The 22,618-nt window shown below is 40.3% G+C and overlaps 2 protein-coding genes across 2 annotated transcripts; both read left to right on the top strand.

The window, feature by feature from the left end:
• The first annotated feature begins 431 nt into the window (after positions 1-431).
• On the top strand, positions 432-9,959 carry gde1 (glycerophosphodiester phosphodiesterase 1). The gene is made up of 6 exons (XM_022189450.2): positions 432-597; positions 2,319-2,494; positions 4,681-4,786; positions 5,732-5,824; positions 6,623-6,834; positions 8,396-9,959. Exons 1-6 carry the CDS (start codon positions 580-582, stop codon positions 8,541-8,543), a joined length of 753 nt encoding a protein of 250 aa, XP_022045142.2. The 5' UTR covers positions 432-579; the 3' UTR covers positions 8,544-9,959.
• A 1,502-nt stretch (positions 9,960-11,461) lies between these two features.
• On the top strand, positions 11,462-20,849 carry mcrip2 (MAPK regulated corepressor interacting protein 2). The gene is made up of 5 exons (XM_022189452.2): positions 11,462-12,042; positions 12,164-12,233; positions 14,721-14,854; positions 16,584-16,691; positions 18,888-20,849. Exons 1-5 carry the CDS (start codon positions 11,988-11,990, stop codon positions 18,956-18,958), a joined length of 438 nt encoding a protein of 145 aa, XP_022045144.1. The 5' UTR covers positions 11,462-11,987; the 3' UTR covers positions 18,959-20,849.
• Positions 20,850-22,618: the final 1,769 nt, after the last annotated feature.

Raw genomic sequence — 22,618 nt, 5'->3', positions numbered from 1 at the left:
TATTCAAGAGGAAAGTCTGTGATAGTAAAATTAAATTCGAGGTCAGGGAAATTTTGAGTAATTTATCTTTGAAACATGTTGCTAGAGCATTGCTTTTATTTATGGAAAGAACAGGTTTAAGAGAGAGGGTTTAAGGGCTGCTGGGGCCTTCCTGCCCCACACTCCATTCCAGAAGGTGGCGGTAATGCACCTAAAGTTGCGTGCCAACTGCCATTAAACAAAAAGAAGAAGAAGAAGAAGAGGGCGTTGGTTTTGCTGACAGCTGCTATTTTTTCTTTTCTCAGACACACTCGAAGTCAGGAGGACTAAAAAAGGAGGACAACAATGCTGCAGCTGGGAGGGCGAAGTCAGCCTGTACTCGCTTGTCTTCGTGGTGGTTCTGCTGGGGACCCGCAGTCCGGTGTGGACGACCGTCTTCACCGCCTCGTCTACCGTCTTTGTAACCATGTTCCGGTTCCCCCAGGTACCAGCTAGCCGAGCCCTCCAGGTTCTGCCACCCGGCCAAGGGAAACCGTGGGCTCCGGCAAGGTGTCGGTGGTCGCTCACCGGGGCGGTGGGCACGACGCACCGGAGAACACGATGGCAGCTATCCGGGAGGTGAGAGGAGAAGGAGGGTTGGGAAGATTTGAAGCTTCACACTTAAAGGTTAACAGTGTTTTTAGAGGACAAACCACCACTGGAGGCTGAAATATGCTATATGGTCCTGCCTGACAATAATGAAAAACATTACCATAGTTCTGGAGTACAGTTTGCACCATTAAAAGGGAAGTAAAACTCTGGACAACAGGATTTCCCCTATATGAAGACACTATGCAGCCAAGACTGCAGCAGCACACAATATCCACACTGCCACTGCATAGCCTGGCCAATGTTAGAGTTTATCCTCTTTTTTGCAAGAGATCAACTCAAAAATGTATCCAAGAGCAGCAGTATCACCTTTTATCCAAGTCTTCTTCAATTCATGTCTTTGATAGGAAAAGAAATGTCTTTAAGAACCCTAAAGAGAAGTCCTGTTGCTTTCTAGTGATGCTCCAAGGTTTACCATGGCCTGGGTGATTGAGAATCTACAGACACAAACAGTTTACTCATTCATTGTGACCACTATTCCCCAATTTACACATGGCATAGACATCTAATCAGTATATTGTTTGGACAGAAATAGTCGCATGTTAAATTACCCCACCTGACATTGATTATGCCCCTAAAAATTCATCTGTATGTGTCAAATTTGTCCACAAAAATAATCCTTTTATGCCGTACAATGGCTTAGATGTAACTCTACGTCACCGCTGCACAATTCAAAGTTGTAATATATGAGTAATTCGACAATACATGCTCAAATCAGATACCTATTCTGAAGAAGACTGATGATATAAAAAGCTCTAAACTACAAAATTTACAGGTTTTGTTCCTTTGCTTTGTTCTGCATGAAATCATGGAGATCTGAATCGATGCGCTTTTTGAGACTGCCATCGGTACACTGCAGGTTTTCAGTGGAAATGCTCTTCCATGACACCGACTGCCTTCTTACCAATGATATGACATCAAGCATATAAAAAACACAATGTAGACTTGTTATCAAGGTCAAAAACAAAACTAAACAAACTTTCGACCAGTAATGCACTGTGATCCGATCATCCAGACCACATTTGGAGGTGGTTTTGCTCCCACTGTGATCAGATCTCAGCCAGGCCTGTTTATATGACCATAAACACAATTTGAAGAAAGCATCAGTCCCACAATTTGCTAACTCATGTAAGTCAGAGGTAAAAACCTACAGGTTTTTTCCGTAATGTTAGCTTATTAAAGGTTAGTTTGTCAGCAGTACTTCTTCTGTGTAATTGTCAGCCAGCCACACCCGACTATTCTGTACACTGGAACCGGATCAAAGTGTGGCCACAGTCATGATTAACAGTATCATGATACAGATCAGTCTGAGTGCACAGTGCACAAAAATATGTTAGTGCTTGCTCGAGGCCAAACTTTGCAATAGAGATGCTGTTTCTAGATAAGCTTTCTGACAGTTGTAAGCCAAAACAGTCTCATGTTGCTATTTCTGCAGTGGGATTGTAACGGCTGACTCAGTGGCCCAACCAGTTTATTGGTGTGTTAACAGTCTAATTCTCATTCTGTTTCCCTTGTAATGTGACACTTCATTTTGCAGTGATTTTCTTAAATCTGTTTTAAATTCAGATAAAAAGTCGAAATACCTTCAGAATAAAAAATAGTGTAGTATGAGATCAAAACTTGAAAGATTTAAGGCTACCGCTAACAACAGTCCGTCAATGTAAAACGTATTTTTGTGTGATCTGCTACAGGCCAGTAAAAATGGTGCGACTGGTGTGGAACTGGACCTTGAATTCTCAGCAGATGGCGTCCCGATACTGATGCACGATGACACTGTGGATCGGACCACAAACGGGTCAGGGCCACTCAGCAAGATGACGTTTTCCCAGTTGCGTAAACTGGATGCAGCAGCCAAACATCGACTCAGGTAAGGAGGCAGCAAGGGATCCACATAGAAGGCCCACAGAGATGTTTAGGATTTAACACGATACATGTGTTTGCAGACTGATTCAGTGCTGGTATGTTTAAACTGAAGTAACAACTAGACAATATTTTTGTGCCTTTTCCACCAGTTAAAGATAAGATCAGATAAGATATGACTGTATTCAAGCTGAAGGAAATTCTTTTGCCAGATCTGTTTTTTTTATTATCACTGTCAGGATTTAAAACACCGTGAATGAATGTATCACGGAGTTCTGACAATGGCATTCTACTGACCCTGAGCTCTTTTTGTTGACAAACTAAGTAGAAATAAAGATGGCAAGAAAACACACCGTAAAGAAGAGGTGAAAGTGAAGTTACATTGTTGTAGAGTGCTGTTTATGTGTTTAAAGGTACAAAATGAGTCAACAACCGATCTTTGTTGGTCATGTAATAGTGTTGATTGGGTGAATGTTGGATATGCTGTTGACGTGTCAGAATCAGTTCGTAATCCTTGTTTATTTACTTTAAAAAAACATAAATCTGAGGATAGGCTGCTCGAGATGCAGAGATGCGATGCATCATTTTGTCTTCGGACACAGAAACGTGATTAACAGACAGCGGAACGACAAAAAATACAAATAGACCAATGTTGTAGCATCAACAAAAAACACACAAATAAGCCAAAAAGCCTCAAACACTAAACTAAATCCATTTCAAATCTGTTACAAACAAAACAAAGAAAAGAAGAAAATATTGGAAAACAAAAATAGTATTATACTGAGCTACATGAGTCTTAAAGTTATGAAAACAATAAAAAATCTGACGAGTTAGACTAATTTTAAGAGTGAAACGGTGCTTTAAAATCAAAAGCACATCTTCCTATTTCTAAATGTCTTCTTTATTTGTAAAGTGAGCTATCAAGACATACACTACCAGTCAGAAGTTTGGACACACCTTCTCATTCAGGGATTTTTATTTAATTTTTGTATACTTTGCAGATTAATACTGAAGACATCAAAACTATAAAAGAATAGATATGGAATTATGTTGTAAACAAAAAAGTGTTGATCTTTAGTATTAATCTGCAATGTAGAAAATAGTACAAATAATTAAAAAGCACTGAATAAGAAGGTGTGTCCAAACTTTTGACTGGTACTGTAAATGCAAGAACAAAGACCCAATTTAAAAAGAAATACTATTTAAATAAAGGCATCAGAGGGAAGCAGTCTCTTTTCTAATGACAAACTTGTCAAAGCCTTGGAGGTATGACAGCAGGAAGGATGTGCCATGAAAATGCTAAATACTTTGGGCAAAATTATATTTTATTGGTTTGTGACTCATGTCTGTTTAACATGGAGTAGACCAGATCACTATAGTTCCTGTGTATGGTAGAATAGCCTGGGGCAGAATATATCAATCGGTGCATCTTCTAGGGCTGCTCAGATTGTTCTATGACTACATGTTGAAAGGGTCTGCAAGAAAACATTTAAAGCACAGAATATAAATATGATACCGCTAAGAAATTGTGCAAAAAGGAGGGAGGCAGATTGCTGTGCCTAAGCAGAGACATGCAGTTGGTGATACAGGCGAGAAAAAAGACCCAAAAGAGTTTCTAAAAACAGCTCCTTTTGAAGACAGAAGAAAGACAGAAAGGTTCAAAATAGTCCCTGAAAATTAACAAACTCAGACACTGTCTGGAAAATTGGCACAAAGTGAGACGATTTAATAGTTTTAGAACATCTGACCTGTATCGGGGAAATCATGAGATGAATGAAAAAGTTTCCTTATGTGTGTACAATAGAAAAGGTACAAGAGGAAGAACCTGTGAGAGATATGAAACTCTATAGCATTTGAGTGTTTTAAAAGTAACAATATGGAAGTCGCAGGTCATCTGCTGCGCTAACAAAACATCTTATGGAAAAAACCATGTCATGTTTAGAAATCATTTAAGCATAAAGACAATTTATTAACATGTCTGCTTTGTATAGGATTATACTGCAATCATAAAGGTGCCATAGTTTTATTATGTTGTCAAACCTTACCCACAAAAACTCCAGCGTCTAGACTGAGAATATGGCAGATGCATGGCGCCTGTATCCATCACTCACAGGCATTTCATCATTCACACAGAGGAAAAACAGAAAAATGCCTGTCATGCACGTGAGCCTCACTTGTTTCCTTCGTCACCAGGGACAAATTTGCTGGAGAGAAGATCCCAACTCTGGAGGAGGCGGTGGAGGAATGCATCAAACTGCAGCTCACCATCTACTTTGATGTCAAAGGTCATCCAGATGAGGTGAAGATAAAACTAACAAACAAACGTACACTTGATGATGTGCAATCCATCATTTATATTTTGTTGCTTATTTGAAGTGCTTTTTGTACAAAATGACCACAGTGTATCTGCACAGGTTTGACAAAGTTGTTTAAACGTTGTAGCTCTGTATTAATTGACAGAATGGAAGCAAATTCATTCATTTAATGCTTTAGTTTTGTGTGACTTTTCTAAAGGTTTCACTGCAGTGCATTACAATACTGCATAAGCAAAATCAACTGAACATGATGTAAATTCTGGCTGCTGTTATGCCAGAGATGTAACTTTGAATTCTAGAAACTTGTGCGTTACATAAACTAAACACCGGTGGTTTAATTATTAGTTCATTTTAGTGGCATGCGTTATCATTATCAGCAAGTCACAATTACTCAGCAAATAACGAGTTGTCCACAGCACATGTTCCAGTTCACTTTCTACTCAAACAAACCCCCGAAACACACACACACACAAACTTCATATTCTCACACTGAGCACGTTACCACAGACAAGTAATGTTTTGTTTGTTTGACACCATTTTGCATTACTGCTCCATGTTTCTTGAAATGATCTATCTGAGGAGGTTTATTGCCAGAAACAACAGTCTCCCAGCTTAGAGGTGCAGTTCAGGCATTCACTCAGTGCCACTTAAACAGCAACATTTTTACCATTTCATTCTGCTTTTTAAGAAGATTTTTGCCACTTGATCTGATGACTGAGCGCATTTTTCCATCAGTGAGGAATGCAGAGCCGCTGCGGTGGTTATTGTTTCAGAGCTGAGGCTCTGCAGCTGTGTGTCTGTACGTACACAGCTGTTGGCTCCCACCGAGTGGTCGGACAGAACACCCACAAACAAAAACATGAAGTGTCACACAGTGTGTAAACAGCTGACTGACCTCCAATAACTATGTGTTTCTCCTCTCCACCCAGGCAGCCGCAGCTCTTAAGGACTTGTATAAGAAACATCCAGTCCTCTACAACAGCAGCATTGTCTGCTCCTTCCAACCCAAAGTCATCTACAGGGTAAGAGGGAGCTGTGAGGTGTACTGTCAGTGTACTGTAGCTCAACCGGCTCAGTTTACACTCTGTTACTGTAGATTATTTTCATTTGATTGTATTTTGTCTAATTAACAGACAAAGAAGAAAGCTAGCACAGGAGAACAGTAAGAAATACAGTCAAGTACATTACACAAAAAAAGGGATTTAGTTCAGCTTTTTTCTGTTAATCAACCAGCACGCATTGCAGCAAAACAATACCAAAATAAATGGTTTGTTCAGGTCAACTTGCTTGTATGTTCCTTGCATCAACAATATGCAATGAACTTTTACCATTAACTAAACTTCCAGGTTTTTTTTCTTTTACTTGTGTCACTTCACTCTGTTTTACTTTGCGTCAGTCGTTACACACTCAGAGGATGTCTTTGCAAATACCATAGTATAATTGGTCAAACAATAAGAGCACACATTCTTTGTCTAACCACACAGATCCCAGTGTTTCAGCTCTGCTTCTCATTTACACTCACCACACAGTGATTATGTAGGCTGGGATACTCCGACAAGCAGACCAAAGCTCATGTACAGCTGAAATTGTCACAGTAGAACTTCCACCTCTAGATAGGCAGTTTTATAATAATGAAGACGCTAGTTTTGTCTCAGAAAAACTGGAATAAGAACAAAAAAAGGTTTCCAACACGACATGAGCTTCTGTCATGCTTTAATCACTACATTCTCCTAAAAAAAACAACCTTTGCTCACATTCTCCTCCTGTGTGTTATTGTTGTAGCTTTTTCACCAACACTTTGTCTTCAATCCCAAAACCAGATGAGACAGAGTGATCCAGAGGTGGTGACAGCGCTGACCCACCGGCCGTGGAGCCTGAGTCGGCTCGGAGACGGCACCCCACGTTTCCCGTCGCTATGGAAACACCATTGGATGACACTAATGGACATTGTGTTGGACTGGGCGCACCATAACGTGTTGTGGAAGCTCTGCGGGGTCTCAGCCTTCCTCATACAGAAGAACTTCGTCTCACCGTGAGTTTCATTGTAGTTATGATCTAAAGTCAAGATGTAAGAGACTTTAAAAGAACTTTACTCACTTTTTGTGGTTCAGAATGTGTACTTAACAAACTGAAAACCCTAAAACACAACAGTGTCGATGGCAAGACACTGCGTCCTTGTGTCATTTCCGACCTTCCCTTAAGATTTCATCCAAATCCATTTTTGAGTAATGTCGCGAACAGACAGACAAACAGACAGACAGACAAACATACTCAAATCGTCACATAACTCCACCGAGGCACCGCATCCTTAGCAGACTAATTATGATGATAGAAGAGAGGCCACCAGATGCAAGAGGCCCTACTGCACAGGAAAAACGTGTCTTTTATGACAAATGCAACGTCCACCCGTACGTTGTGCCACAGAAACTGCTACGAGGCCGCTCATCGAACGTAAGAGAATAGATAAAAGTATCCACAAGCTGATGTCTGTCCCAGTTCGTTGTATGATCAGTTACTGCATGGAGTCTGTTATGTTATAAAGTATGACAGTGCATTCATGATATTTTACAAAGACATCAAAACTGATGTCTTGATTTTATGTTATTTAAAAGCAAACACATGTAAAATTGTTCATGTTCAGACCTGCACAAAAACACACACACACATGTAGATGCATGCAGTCATCCACCTCCAAATGTTAAAAACATATCCTGCTTTTAATGACATTTTAGGCCCATTCAGTCGTGGCATCTGTTGTAATGGACATGTAAAAATTAACCTTGCCAGCAAGTTGATTTCTCGCAATATTTGTGAGTTCACAAATCTCTCAAGAAAGCATCTTGCTCCGCTCCCGCATTCACTGTCCGTACAGAGCCAAGTTGGCACGGGCCAATCACGCAGCAGTATTCGTGTGTGGCGCGGGATATCCGGGTGTGAAGACGAGACCAAGCGCCAGTAGATCAAAACAAACATGGCAACGGAGGACAACGATCGTGTAGATGCTGCTATTAAGTCAGTTTTAGCTGAATCTCCTATCGCTTCTTTGAAGGAAGAACAACGAGAGGCGCTTTGCGCATTTCTGGATGGTAAAGATGTTTGTGCTTTTTTACCTACGGGTTTTGGTAAGAGTTTAATCTACCCACTGGCTCCGCTCGTTGTGAAGATCCCGCGATTGGCTAAAAACAAACCTGTCAGAGGCGGGACATACTGTTACATTGTCCAATCCGTGCCTCTTTCCTCCGAACGGATTTACATGGAGCGGTCCCAGATTGATATTGTGGAGTACTATCAAGTACTACACAATTATTAATCTGGCTATTGCCAGGTTATGTAAAAATACTAAAACAAAAGACTTGGTAAAAATGTCTCAAGAAAATCTCAGCAGAAAAAAAATCTGGTCTGAAAGAGTTATAAGGACATCACAATCTTTTTTTTTTTTTTCATCCTGGGTTTTTGTTTGATTAAATTTTACTAGACCTGCTGAGATGTTCTGAGTAGATTGTGGATTGTCTGTCTGTCGGGTTATTTGCTTTAAAAGGTCCTTAACGTTCTGTTCACACCAGAGGACCACTGTTTGTGTGTGCTGTCTGCAGGGACTATGTGCAGTACTGGGCCCAGAGGGGGGTGGAGGTTGTCGCCTGGACCGTCAACACAAAAGTGGAGAAAGATTATTACCAGGAGCTGCTGAAAGCCAACTACATCACAGACAGCCTCGTGGAAGACTGTGATCCTCATTACTGAGAAACACACGAACCCAGCACACAACATGTTCACATACGTCCGCATTTTATCAAGAGAACTTTTCACTTACTACCCATCACTCATGTGTGGCTTCAGGTAGGAGAACAAATGTTATCTAGTTGGACTTTTATTTCCAATCTCACTTTTATTAATGAGATTCTGTGTACTTTCTTCAACATGATCAGACTCAGTGCCATACTTCATAAGAAGAGGACAGGTTTTTCTCTGACTGCATCACTTTAGTAATAGAATGAATTGATACAACATGTTGATAAAATGTATCCAAAATCAACCAGTATCAAACGTACTGTATTCACCAACTCAGGACTGCAGAGATTTTTTTATGTTTGTCTTGTTCATCGTGTATATTTTACTGTGGTTTCAAGGTCTATAATATCATGGGCTGTTTGTGCTTTTTACTCAGTAAAGGTCGTTAGTCTGTAGGAAACTACCTAGAAATGATTTTCATCACTTATGGAAATCTAAAAGCCATTAAATACATGTTAAATGTTTGAATGTGCATATGGAACTGAAGTGTAATATTTAGCAGGATTTCCATACAAATGGCCAGTTTTCCTCACTGTTCTAGGATTATACATTGTAGGTAATTTTGTTATTTGAAAAAAAAAAAATACAATTTGCTCAGACAAAGTGGTTTCCTGGTAGTTTATGTTCAGGCTTTTGCACCTCACTGTATCTGTTGAGCAGATAAACCATTTTTTAACTACTACACTGACACATTGTCGCTGCTGTTGTTGTTTTCTCATTACTGATGTTGAATATGACTCCAGTAGAGTTTAGTGATAAAGTACTGTGACTGGAAACACTGAAGGACAGTGTGGATGAGCAGTGAGATTAAGGCGTGAATGGGCAGATTTTGTTCAAGACGTTAAAACTACAGTGGTACAGAATATATTTAGTAAATTTACTGTATAAAATAGCAGAAGAAGCACAGTTGAAACTAACTGTCTTTGCTTGACGCAGGAACTGGTGCACCTAAATGAAACTCAGCTCAGCTTAATGTTGAAATTCACTATTAGAAACATTTTCAAACTGGACAATTCTCTGAAATGATACAATGTAGAATTTCTGGTGCGCTCTTTGACCCAAATAGCAACCTCGAATGCAATTTTAAAGTAATTGAAAATGTGTTGGGGATAAACTAAAAGTGAATGATTTATTTGAAGTGTTGTCAGTAGTCTTAAAAATGATTAAATGCATCATGAATAGGGGATCTTCTATGATTGCACATGTTTGTTGTGATGTGGACTGACCTGGTTGAGGGGAAAAGTGTATAAAATGTTGCTTATCTCAATTTTTAATGGAAAATTTAGTTTGTCTTTCTTTGTTTTCTCGCACCGCAATAAAATTACTCTTGGATGACATGTTTCCAGCAATAAATGCTTTTAAAAAATATCTGATAACACAACCTGAGACTGAGACATTTGTTTGAAAGGTTGGTGGAGCTCATTTTTACTGAGTGTATTGTGTCAAACGTGCAGGGTAGAAGCTGAAGAACGGATGTGAGCTTGGTGGCATTAAAGCTCAGCCTGTGTGGTGTGGACTGTTGATGATTAGCCCTGAGACTCAGGTGACTGCCCCAGATAGTGCAGATGAATGGGGGCTGAGTGGAGTGTTGGATATCACCCTGGATAAGCCTGTCTGAGCTGCTTCTTGTCCCGGCTGATCTTCAGCAGCTCAACGCAGACAGCTTCCCTCATGTGGAGCCACTCAGTTGATTTCCACCTGAAGAAGGTTAGCTGAGGAAATAACTCTCAGATAAATGTTATACAGATAAGCTCTTTTATAGATTGTGGCTAAGAACTGAAGATAAAAAAAGAACACCATGCATGTTGTCAGTCCTGGGAAATATCACTTAAGTAGCAACATCTCTTAAGAGTTTCTTAGTTTTTGTCTAGTAAATCATTAGGTTCGAGTCAAGCATGCAAGCTGCAGAATAATATCCGTTTCACCTCAGTTTTTCTCTTTTGTTTCGACAATCTTATCTGTATACCGCTATGGTTTAATAGGTGAAAGGTGATACGATTGCTCCTCCCACAAACCCAATCAGAGGGGGTTTCAGTGACGCACTCAGGAGGTTTACCAGCTCAATACTCAGACACAAACAGAAACAACCTGAGCTCCAACTACGGGGCCCACATTTCAAAATAAAAGCCCCTCAAAGCATGAGGCTGCAGAGAGCATAAGAAACCCAGTAATATACTCAGTAATCATAAAGCTGAAATTCAGTACTGGAGAATAAATGGAATGGAGACATGTGGTTTGATAACTGCAGCTTAAAATATTACTTAATCTACTATATAATGAGGGTGACTGAATTGTTTGAGTGCTTATAACAAAAAATGCATATTATGTTACATTATTATTTGTAAAAAAAAATATATATATATACATATTTTTAATTGCTTGGGTCATTACGTGCGTCAAATTGACCTGGATTAAAGTTTGAAAATGTGGAAAAATATATATTTTTTCACAGTGATTTTCAACATTTTTGGGAAATTTTTGAACATTTTTTGGTGGAAAAAAGAATTGTTTAATAAAATGTTTCTCTCGGAACATTCAGAAAAAAGTCAATCAAAATTCAGTAAATTTCAGATTTTTTTCCCTGAATGTTATTAAAGAAAATAGTTTAACTTTTACTCGTGTATATGGAATCATTTTAGATATTTTTAGGATTTTTTCGAAGGTTTGTATTCATTTTTTGAAAATATTTTAACTTATATTATTAAAACTTTTAAAGAATTTTTGGGATTTTCTTGCTGAAGATTTTGCTATTTTTTTTATAAATTTGGGGATTTTTTTGCTGAAGTTTTTGGGGTTTTTTTCAGCCAAGAGAACAATAGCAGGAGGGATAAAGCTGATTCTGAACTTTATTTTGAAAGTCTTGGCCGGAAGCGACGCACTCTGTTGTGGCTGGCTGGACGCTGGCTGAGCATGGCAGCTCTCCGTCCCGGTGAAAGTAAAGTGTTCGGTGTCCTTGTGTTCCGTCAGAGAGCGGAGCAGCTACGGCGGGTGTCGGAACTTAAGCGGAGCTGACCGTCACCACCATCCTCCTCCTCGGGCGTCAGGAAGCACCTCCCCCCCGCCACCGCCGCCTCCTGTGGGTGATCCCCGGCATGTGGAGCCGCTTTCTCCTTGAATGACCTACACGCCACCTCTGCCAGGAGCACTCGGTTCATCCCCTGTGGTCGGGAGTTTGTATTTACGCACACGCAGCGGGCAACAGGTCACAGCGAGTCTCCTGCAGGCGTCGGGCCGACTCCGGAGCAGCTGACCCGGTCTACGAAGTCGGCTTATTCCCACCGTGGCAGCGTCTGGAGCTGCGGAGCGGACGGAGGAGCGCAAGTTGCGGAGCTCACAGTGAATGTTCGGACCCGACCTATAACTACCACAGACCCTGCGGAGCTTCGTGGCGTTCACATGATGTACACAATCACCAGAGGTCCCAGCAAACTGGTTACACAACGGAGGACAGGTGAGTGTGTGTTACGTAAAGAGTGATGCAACGTAACGTCACACTGGTTCTGGTGCGTCTGCTCGAGTTATGAAGCTTTAAATGTAAAACTGCGTGAAAAAACTCCAAACTTCTGCTTCAGGTCCAACACAACAGGTCGAGAGCAAATTCACCGACTTAAAACTCAAGCCGACGTCGTGGCTCACGTCAAAGTAAGTATCTGTCTGCGTTTTTTATTCATTCTGTTGTATTTTTTTTTTTGCATTATTATTGTTTTCATTATTATTGTTCACGCGCTGCTGGTTGAGCAGGCCCAAAATACTTTGCACGTGCGCCGTCAGTGCGATCATGTAACACCTCGCTTTGACCTGCACCCATTATCGGACGCAGCTCCTCCCGAGTCGTCCCCAGCCCCGCTCTCAGGTCTCATGTGCTGGGATGAGACGCTCGACGGTGGGGTCTGCTACCTGTGTCGGCCCGTGAAACCAATTCGTCATCTGGGATCCCACCTGTGTCTTCCTGCTGTGGCTCTGAGCGCAGCAGGAGGCCTGCAGGTGCTGCTGGGAAATGCTTTAATACCAAATGCCACTTAAAGCTGCACTGAGCTTCAAGTGCATTTGGAACAGTTGGCAGTGCAGTCCAGCTCTTCCACAAGTGAAGTAAACAAGCAGGACAAAATCGTAAAAATTAGTGGAAGAAGCATTCAGATCTTTTACTTGAGTGAAAATCTTAAAATCTTAGTTAAGTTACAAAAATCTCAACAGCAAAATGTGTTTAAAGATCCTATATGTTGATCTTTTTCATCATTGTTAATGAAAGTCTCACATGTTCTCAGAATGTGTCTTTTAGTAATATTTAATTTCACCATGGACATCTTACTCCTGGTATTAGTCCTGTTCTACGTGGACTGTAGTGTCTGGAGCTTCAAATATAACTAGGCTGCTGCTGTCCACACCTCATTCAGGAAGTAAACCCTCTCTGTGTCTGTGATTGACAGCACAGAGCAAAAGACTGGACAGCAGATGTGAATAAGAGACCAGGACATTTTGTAATTTGTGTGAAGTAATTGCTGAATTAAGTGGAAGACTGTTGTGTTTGGCTAAAATGTTTGGTGAGTTTGTCAGACAACACTGTGGTCGTAAAAGCTGTGAACAGCTTTATTCAGAAATCGGCTGTATTGACATGCAATATATGTTAGCACAGAGAGCAGGAGAGAACTGCAGTAACCCACACAGTTCTTTTTTGTCAGTTTCAAATGGGTTTGAAAGATCCCGTGTGGTGAAAATCAATTTTTATTGTGTATTTTTGGCCATCATAAACTTGGAAGTGTAAAGTAAAAGCTGTTCAGGTGTGAAGACGTTTAATTCCGTCATTATTCAAGCACAGCAAATGTTCTGTTGTTAGCTGCAAAAGTGAACACAAAAGTTTTCAATCTGAGGAACTGATGACACAGTGGACTGCTTTTGTTATTGATGGCAATGTTACCACAGCAGTTGGAAAATCTTGAGCACATTATGTGTCTAATCTGGCTCTTGTTAGCATTAGCTTGGATCGCAAAGCTGAGGGACATTCACAGATGGTGGAAACTTTAGAAACACTTTGAAATGATGTGGTGGGTTGCAGTGTGTTCGTGTTGCCTAAACTCAGCCAATACAGTCCTTTAACATCGACTTCTCTCCTACTCTCTGTGTTCATTCACACTGCATTTCAATACAGCTAAAATTCCCAAAAAGCTGTTCTTATTTTCATAATTTTCTGTTTCTGTTGTCAGGCAATGTAACAAGTATGAAACAGCACAGCATGTAAGAACTACAGTGTATCTAAGTCAGTATGTAGTGGAGTTGTTGACTCAAGGACGTCTGCTTTTTGTATCATGTTCAAGGCAAAACGTTTGGAAACTTCTGGCCTAAATTTATCTTGAAAATCTTCATCTTAAAAGTAACTAAAGCTGCCCGCTGTCAAATTGATGTAGTAGAGCCGAAAACATGTTTCCCTCTGAAATGCAGTGGAGTGGAAGTTTAATGTAGCATTAAATGGAAAAACTATATCAAAACTGTACTCATGTACAGCGCTTGAGTAGATATATTTTCCTCCGCAGGGAACGCCACAGTATTCCTTCTTGCCTTTCACAAACTACAGAATCTAAAATGTCCGTAAGAATGACTCAGCACTTTGGCAGAACTTCCATCAAAGCATGATGTGTTGCATCAGACTGCAGTGGGCCTCATGAAGAGGCAGCTGAGTGGAATTCTATTGCAGTTTGAGTAGAATTTGAGAGCAGAAAATATAATAACTAGGTTTTTGTTTCAGTAAGAGAAATGGCTTCTTTTAAGACTTTATATCTGCACTAATATTCAATATATACAGCGTGAAGGCAATCCTGAGATATTCAGTCATGAGCTGTACGATCTTGGTTGAAATGCATTCTGACAACTACATGAGTTTCTCTGCAGACTCATTGATGATGAGGACATGTTATTGTTTGTTTAGCCCAATAAACAGGTTGAGAATTCACTGTTAAAACATAACATAAGCTTCACCATATGCTGGTAACAGGCTGTCAGTCAACCGTGATGCTGCCTGAAGTCACCCTCCATCATTTTTTAGCTTGACTTTGAAATAAATCTCTTGTGCTTTGTGTTTTTATCGACCGTCCCGATCCACAAGCAGCTGAATAAACTCCTCTCATTTCATTTCAGCTCTCCGCCCCCAAAGATCGTGTTCAACCGTCCCAATGGGAAGCGCTACCACAGTGCAGCCACACCGAAGGCCGAGACCTCCGCCGAGGGATTCACTCCTGCACACGAGGAGAACGTCAGATTTGTGTATGAAGGTGAGGATCAGTAGACGGAGGGGGGGGGGGGTCGCAGTGCAAAGTCAGACCTCCAGGAAAAGAAGCCTTGGAGATTTATTTCTCTCAAGGTTAAGGTTGAAGGTTGTGACGGCTGAAAGTAGGAAATGAGCGTGGGCAGGTTTTCAAAATGTTAATCTGGATCAGTAAGATCCGCATGAGGAAGTCCCATGTTTTGCTAACAAGGATCAGGTAATCGTTGCTTGGATTACCTTGGTCCAGATATAACCTTTCCAAGACCACCAAATCGGGATCGCTTGGGCTCCAAATAAGACCAAACATCACAATGTAGGCTGCTAGCTGTGTAAAAAAACAACATGTACGATAGGCAGTTATGTGGTCACTTTATGACAGAAAGCAGTACAATAAAACATACATATATCCCTTTACATTTTCAGTTTCATTTAAACAGTCAGACCCTCATCTGACTCACTGCAAATAAATACAAACATACGATATTCACCTCCAGGGGTCTAGTGGAGTCCATGTCTGGATGGGTCAGGGCTGTTTTGGCAGCAAAAGGGGCACCAACACAATATTAGGCAGGTGGTCAAAATGTTCTGCCTGATTGGTGTATATATGTAACTCAGAGATATTGCTGCAGTTAATTTATTTGCAGATATCTCTATTTGCAGAGCAGAAGCTCTGCAGAGGACTTTGCTTTTAGTCACACTTTTTGCTCTATTTTCAAGTAGTTCACCCTCAATTTGGTGCGCTTTTTCATAACATTTTGGCAGCGTGCAAACAGCAAATTTTGAATTAAATATTTCATAAAACAAAATAAAAGAAACAGCCTGTGAACACATATCTTTCCACTATCTTTTCCTTTCGTTTTCATACTTATCTAAACCAGACAAATGATAAAGATAACTTCCATACTTGTTTTTTTTTTTTTTTTTACTGCATAAGAATCCTGGGGTCACAGCTGGAAGAATTGAGCAAAATGTCTGCAGGACTTCAGAAACGAATGTTGCCTCCAGTCAGTTAACACCTAACAATGATTTAAAATCACGAGTCTTCACTATTCACCCTGTCTTCATGCACTGGCAAATAAATGACTGTCTGTGTTACTGTTGGACTGCTGCCACTGAAGACTGCTTTGTGCTGTTCCTTTGTGACCACAAAGTTCAGCTCAGGCTAGAGCGCTTCATTTTAATTCACTGCTCGCCTAAAGAAAAACCTCCATCACACTCTGTCAAATTGCTTTGAGACAGAAACTTGTGGAACTTGTTTACTATCACAAAAAAGAAAAAAAAAGCAGAAATTATAGCCAGATATGTTCAGCTAGTGTTTCACCCACCCCCAGGCAGCAAATACAACTAGATTAAGGCTATTTGTTCCATTTATTTGGCATCCTTGCAGTAGTTTATGTTACACCGGATGCACCGTCAGAAAGCAAATAATGTGTAACTAAAAGTTTGTTTAAAGACCCTTCAGCAGAGACTGAGCCTGGAGGTTTATCTCAAGGTTAAAGAGGAAACCTTCACCCCTGCTGATTAAAAACACACCACAAGCCTGTCCAATCTTTCACAAAGTGACCAGTCTGCATTAGTTTTCACAAATTGGCTTTAAAAGTGAGTGGTGCAGGTTTGTGAGGAGTCTAGGGGGTGAAAAGTGGAAGGACAAATAAATAAAAGAAACCTGTATCCAGGCTGCAATTAAAGCGGTTTTTCGTCATTGAGTAAGTCCATGTGTGGTTGTTTGTTTGCAGTATGGCAGGAGGTGGAGCAGAAGCTGGAGGACAGAGACGGTGGAGAATCAGCCAACAGCCAGGGGCCCGTTCAGTACACTGAGAAGACCCCCAGTACTGCGATGAAGAGTAAGAACCTCCAATGACACAGCTGAAATACTTCAAATAAGACGGCAAAGTAAATCTGCCGTCATTAAGCATCTAATCTCACTATATGGCTTTATGGCATCCGAACAGATAACCCTCTTCCTCCTCAGTAACCGGCTGCTCTTTGAACCAGTCTGCTCACCGTGTGTTTATTGTACAGGTTCTTTAAACCTGTCAGGAGAACTGAGTAGCTCTTCTCATCTCCCCGAAAGAATCGTAAGCCAAGTGTCTTTTGCATTGACTTTATCTGCATCCAGAAGGCAACTGTTTGAACAGTCGGCTTTTAATTCCGTTTATGAGAACCCGACTATTCCAGATAAACCAGTCACGGCTGCTGATTGTGGTTTTGTCTGTTCTCACGCTCCCCTGTCTGCTCCGGTTTCCTCTGGGGATCGCTGGTCTCTCAGGCTGGATAACCTGTCTGGTTGTTTTTTATTTTATTATAACAACTTAGGCTGTTGGCTCTTATCAACAGTAGTTAAAATGTGAGTAATTAAACAGCTCACATGTAGTGTGTTTCAGCTCGAATGACCTTTATAACTTTCTGAAGGAGTTTCTTGAATCTTCCAGTGCTTGTCTGGTTGGTTGTTTGCTTTTTAAATCATGCATGGTGTTACGGATGGCACAGTTTCACGTTGTAGAACAGAGTCGTCTGGCTGCTCCTCATTATCACTGTGCTCTAGGGGGAAAATAAATTACCACTGTCTTGGTCAGAGCTAAGCCAAGAATGTACTGGCGGTGTTCTTGAAAAGTAGTCACAAGGGAATTGTTTTGGTGAAACATTTGCATGCAGGCAGGCAGGCAGGCAAGCGCTGGCATTAAAGCGACTGACTTAACAAAAAACTAGCAGGGCGGCCTTACTGCCCGATCCAAGTCCTGTGCAAAACTTGAAATAATCAGTATGGTAGCTCAGAGATTGTTGTTGTTTGCTGTTGTGAAGGGGACTTTGGAAACAACAACATGCAGATTGTGGAATGGGATGAGAAAGTGGTGTGAAATGTGCACCAATAGACTTATAACCGTCTACATCTGGTGAGTCAGACTAGAAATGGCAGCTTTAATCTGAAATGACTAGTAGATAAATATTGCTGTGGCATGTTTAATCTGTCTAATACTTCGGTTTGGGAAAAAAAAAAATCCTTTAAAACTATTGACATTCTCATCAGCCTTAGATGGACTTTGTGTTTAGACCTAATTATCAAATGTTATCGCGCTAATGCTCTGAACTCTAGCCTACACGATAAACATTATCTCCACCAAGCATCAGCACATTAGCATGCTGATATGTATGTATCTCTAATCTGGTTTTGTAGCTTTATTTCACAGATGTGATTTTTGTCGGAGAAACCGTCCAACCTGTCACATATTTCCTGACTGTGGGTTCATTTTTCACTACAATATAAAGACCTGCACTTCTGTAGAAGCAGCACAACTATGATTAGAAGTAGACAACTCGGATAATGCCGTTATGACGCCATATATCATTAAATAAAGTTTTTAAAAAAAGAATAGATTTCTTAGATTATTGATTCGGCAAAAATAAAAAAAAGAGAAAATGTTACTAATACTGGTTAAAAATGGTGACTACATACTAGAGATGTTACTGCTTTCATTTTGAATTTGTTTCAATATTTTGTCAAAAAGTTCCTGATTTTTTTTTTTTTTTTTTTCTCCCTGACTGTTGGTCACAGCAGAATCACTAATGGCTTCTTGGTTGCACCAATAGAGCAGTTTTTTTTTAAAGCACGTTGTCAAATATAAACAATGTTTCAAATGAGATGTAGAATGAAGTGATTTTGATGACAGGATTTGGTTAAGTTTCCTGATAGAACATCATATCAAAAAAGGACAGTAGGAAATTGAAAATCCAACAATTGTGTTTTCCAGTTTGTGGCTCTGGTGACTTTTTTTGAGGACAACATGCCTTTCAAAGTGGCCAACAGACTTTGGGCTTCAGAGGGTTGAAACATTTCTAACCGTTGTAATGGGTAACTCAGTAACTTTGTGTAGGAATACACTCATGTATATATCACAAATTGTAAATTACCGTGTTGCTTTTGAAATGCCTGACTTGTCCATTCATGTGACAATTTAATAAGTGATGCACAAAAATGGGTTCATCTCAGAGGGCAGATTAAGCTTTAATCCTTCGCCTCCTGTGGTGTTTTTTCTGTGCAGACTTTGTGCCCATAGACCTGGAGGAGTGGTGGGCTCAGCGCTTCCTCGCCAACATCGCCAACCTGTCATGACTGGTTGAGGCTTTGAGCCGGGACACGAAGCACCGCGTTGATGCTCCATCGGTGAATCAGGGTGGAAAATAGGCGAGTCCGTCTCCAGGATCTGCAGTGTTGTGCGTAATTTGGAATCTGATTTGACGCCCTGCGCTTCACGCTGCTATAGAGAAATCTGGGTGCACAACATGAAGCCGCCAGCCTCCCCAATGCAACAACAGCGACCTGACTGTGAACTCTGGACAGCATTGTTTTTTTTGTTGAGCGACTTTGAAGGACCCGTCTCTCTACTTGAATGACGTATCAGATAGAAGCTGTGAGGTTTTTCTTGTTCAAGAATCTGCCTCCTTTCTCAAGTGTGCTCAGCTCTCTGTGTACATCTTGGCTGATCTTTGGATAAAAAGCTACCGAAGAGCAAAAAAAGTAAAATGTTTTTCAAAAAAAACTTCCTGTGTGATGGGATTGCTTTTCAATCAGTTAGACCATATTGTGTTGGCTTGGTTGTATATTACAACAAGTCGCTGAGTCACTTTTGCATCATTAGATACGAAATGAGATGACAAAGGTTCTACAAAACATATTTCAGATATGAAAGTGTTTTGTCTGTAATAAGTGTAGAGTAACCACCGAAGTGATTATGCTGCACTCGTTAATTTAAAAGGTTCACCACCTCAGTTGTCTGAGGAAGTTATCAGTTTAAGCAAAATCTCTAGGAGACTCTGATTGAAATATAGTTGATCAGTCTGATATCTGAAAGTCTAGAATTCTCGATTAACACTGACTTCAGTTCTCACACACAGAAACACACAAGACCATGAATTGGCCGAAATGAAGATGTTAACTGTTCTACTAAAACAATACAGGTGAGCACACACAGGTGTGCGTGCGTGATCCAAATGGGGCATAAGCCCAAGCCTGCCAACTTGTGATCAGACCTTAGAGTGAGAATTGGTTTCTGCAGGATGCTGACAGGGGTCTGGAGGCCCTCCCCCAGAAAATTTAGAAAATTATTGATCCTATTTCCTGCATTCTGGTGTAATTTAAGAGCATTTTGCCTGTTAAAATCCATATTATAGAGATAACATTAAGGGATAATAAAAAAAACAAAAAAACATTGAGCTTAAAAAAAGGAGGAAAAAAAACAGCATGGGCAGGCAGTATTGAAAATGGTTCATGTAAAATACTGATGAAAGTTCTGTGGCTGGATGTGCACAACACATTTCAGTATTTTCCATAAATATCTGCATAATTGAAATAACTCCAGCAACCACTTTGTAACATTTGTCTTGGAGGATTTTAATGCACACACCCAACAACTTCAAGTTGACCACATCAGCCAACTAAACAATAAAAAGTGCTTAAGCAAAAACAAAACATATCTTCATAACTTAAATTATCCATACACTGAACAGAATTACAATCAGACACTAAACTCTGTCCCACAGGAGCAGGGTGACATGGACTAAAATCAGGACTAAACCAGGTCTGACTGGACCTCACAGGAGCAGGGTGAATAACTTATTAGCTAGGCCCAAAAATAAATGATAAAGACTGAAAACTCAGAATAACTGGCACAACTGTAAACAGGAAAAGGAAAAGAAGAGGGAAAAATGAATTCTTTTGAGCCATGTTGTCCTCCCTGGTGGCCTTTTTTGAAGCCTTGATTATCTCTGGGGTGGGTTCCCATTTATGGCATGGCTCCAAACCAGCCATTTTAACAGTCATAATAGAGGAGAGTGTTCCCTCTAGAGCAGGGCTCCAGACTAACTTCTTTTCCTAGGAGCACAGTGGCCCCTAACCCTAATTTAGGGGCGCACATCGAAATGGACGTGCAAAGTAAATATTCACATTTCCTCTCATTTTCACTGTATTACTGATAAATACTTGAACAATAAATGCAGAAAATATGTTTTTAGTTCAGATTTTATTGTGCAGCAGTTGACACAACAAGATAAGTACTCAGAGAGTGCAGTTCTCCACCAAGGCTGCTCAGTTGACGTATCATTTCCAGCGGATGAAATCTTTAATAAAAAATGACGTGCACATTATATATTTATACCGAATCGCATGTAAATTACTCTTATAAAGGTCTGTCAATCAGTTTATCAATTCTGACAAGCCTTTGTTTTGCTAGTGTTAAAATAACTGCTCCCTCCAAGCTTTTATTTTGAAGACGTATTTTTTTTTAATGCTAAGGGTTTTTATTTTGTCACCATTCCAGCAGCACAGGAGGTGTTTCTCTAAGAAGCAATTTATTAACATGCAGGGGCGGATCCAGATTAATTTTAGTTGAGGGACACAGGGGGGTACAGCAGATTTTTTTTTTTTGGGGGGGGGCAGCGAAAAATTGTAAGAAAAAAATGAAAGCTGCTACTGACCTCTCACTTTAACAAAGTATTTTTCATGTTTTTTTTATTTTTTTTGGGGGGCTCTTTAACCCAATAGGAAAGCTGTACATGATATTTTCATTTTGGACTGTTAACATTCAAATTATGATGGACTCGTTTCCTTGTTTATGTGAATTAAAACATCATTAGCTGCAGCATCTGCCTGTTATGTAAAACTGGTAAGCTCAACGACAGAATCCTGAGGGCAATTAAATGGCAAATATTGTGCAAGAATAGCACTACGTATATACAACCCTGTCAATTTCCACTTCTTAGAATGTTTACTGACAATTATCACACCTAAAATATGAAATAATAATAAATAATATTCTGCACTTTTAGCAACTAGTTCTCAGCTGTAAACCAGAAACATCATAGGTTTCTGTATACTAGTCAGTCTAAATCTAAATGAGTACAACCCAATACACAGTGAACAACAATCTGTACCCTTGATCTGTGGCAAAATAAATTGAAATGTTCTGTGCAGTAATGTAAATTTTAAAAATAAAATACAGTAAGTAGCACTCTATACATTTAATATAAACCTGAGAACAATAATAAACAGTAACAATACTCCATATTCTTAAATAATACAATAAAATACAATAAGCAACACTATACATTTAACAATAAACCTGAGAACAATAATAAGCAGTAGCAATATTCCATATTCTTCAATCATTTAATAGTGCAGAGCTCAGCAAACATCCTAGTGTTCTGCATAGATATCACAAAAAGCTGCTCTCGATAATCTTTCACAGTGAGCAGATGTCCTTGTGTTGCAGGTACATGGGCCAGACGAGACTTCTCAAACTTCACCGGGTTCTCCAGCCACTCGTAGATCGTACTCATTATGGCGTGCATGTCCAGAGCAGTGATGACATCGTACTGCTTAAAGCCATCTTCACCAACTTCAATCTGATCTTGGGGCTTGAAGAAGTCCTCCTGATGGACCAGGCAGCAGTTGGGCAGGTTCTTGATCAGGCGGTTGGTGAGGGTGGTTTTCCCTCCATTGGTTTCACCGCCGATGCCGATGATGTACTTCATGAAAAAGGATAAAAAATGTCAACAAAAACCGGGTTGGGAGTGATCGGACGTGGAAGAAAGCTGAAAAAGAGAAGGTTGCAGAAGGAAACGTCAACTACTTGAGTCCTCCATGGTACTTGAGTTTAGTGAGTAAGGTAAGGGCAGAAAGGGAGCTGCCACTCAGACGTTGTTCTTCCACCCAGAGAGGACCTCTTTCTGTTGTCGCTGCTACACATACTGCCCAAGTTGAGGTTTTAGGTGGAAT

Source organism: Acanthochromis polyacanthus, chromosome 3 (assembly GCF_021347895.1).
Source record: "Acanthochromis polyacanthus isolate Apoly-LR-REF ecotype Palm Island chromosome 3, KAUST_Apoly_ChrSc, whole genome shotgun sequence".
NCBI lineage: Eukaryota > Metazoa > Chordata > Actinopteri > Pomacentridae > Acanthochromis > Acanthochromis polyacanthus.
This window is presented reverse-complemented; position numbering and strand designations above follow the sequence as displayed.

What these genes read in the sequence shown, in the direction of transcription:
- gde1 (XM_022189450.2), top strand. An exon ending in AACCCAAAGTCATCTACAGG is followed by an intron (nt 5,825 to 6,622) that starts GTAAGAGGGAGC and finishes TCCCAAAACCAG; the next exon opens with ATGAGACAGAGTGATCCAGA. An exon ending in CAGAAGAACTTCGTCTCACC is followed by an intron (nt 6,835 to 8,395) that starts GTGAGTTTCATT and finishes TGCTGTCTGCAG; the next exon opens with GGACTATGTGCAGTACTGGG.
- mcrip2 (XM_022189452.2), top strand. Translation starts at nt 11,988, where the DNA reads ATGATGTACACAATCACCAGAGGTCCCAGCAAACTGGTTACACAACGG. An exon ending in CGTCAGATTTGTGTATGAAG is followed by an intron (nt 14,855 to 16,583) that starts GTGAGGATCAGT and finishes GTTTGTTTGCAG; the next exon opens with TATGGCAGGAGGTGGAGCAG. An exon ending in CCCCAGTACTGCGATGAAGA is followed by an intron (nt 16,692 to 18,887) that starts GTAAGAACCTCC and finishes TTTTCTGTGCAG; the next exon opens with ACTTTGTGCCCATAGACCTG.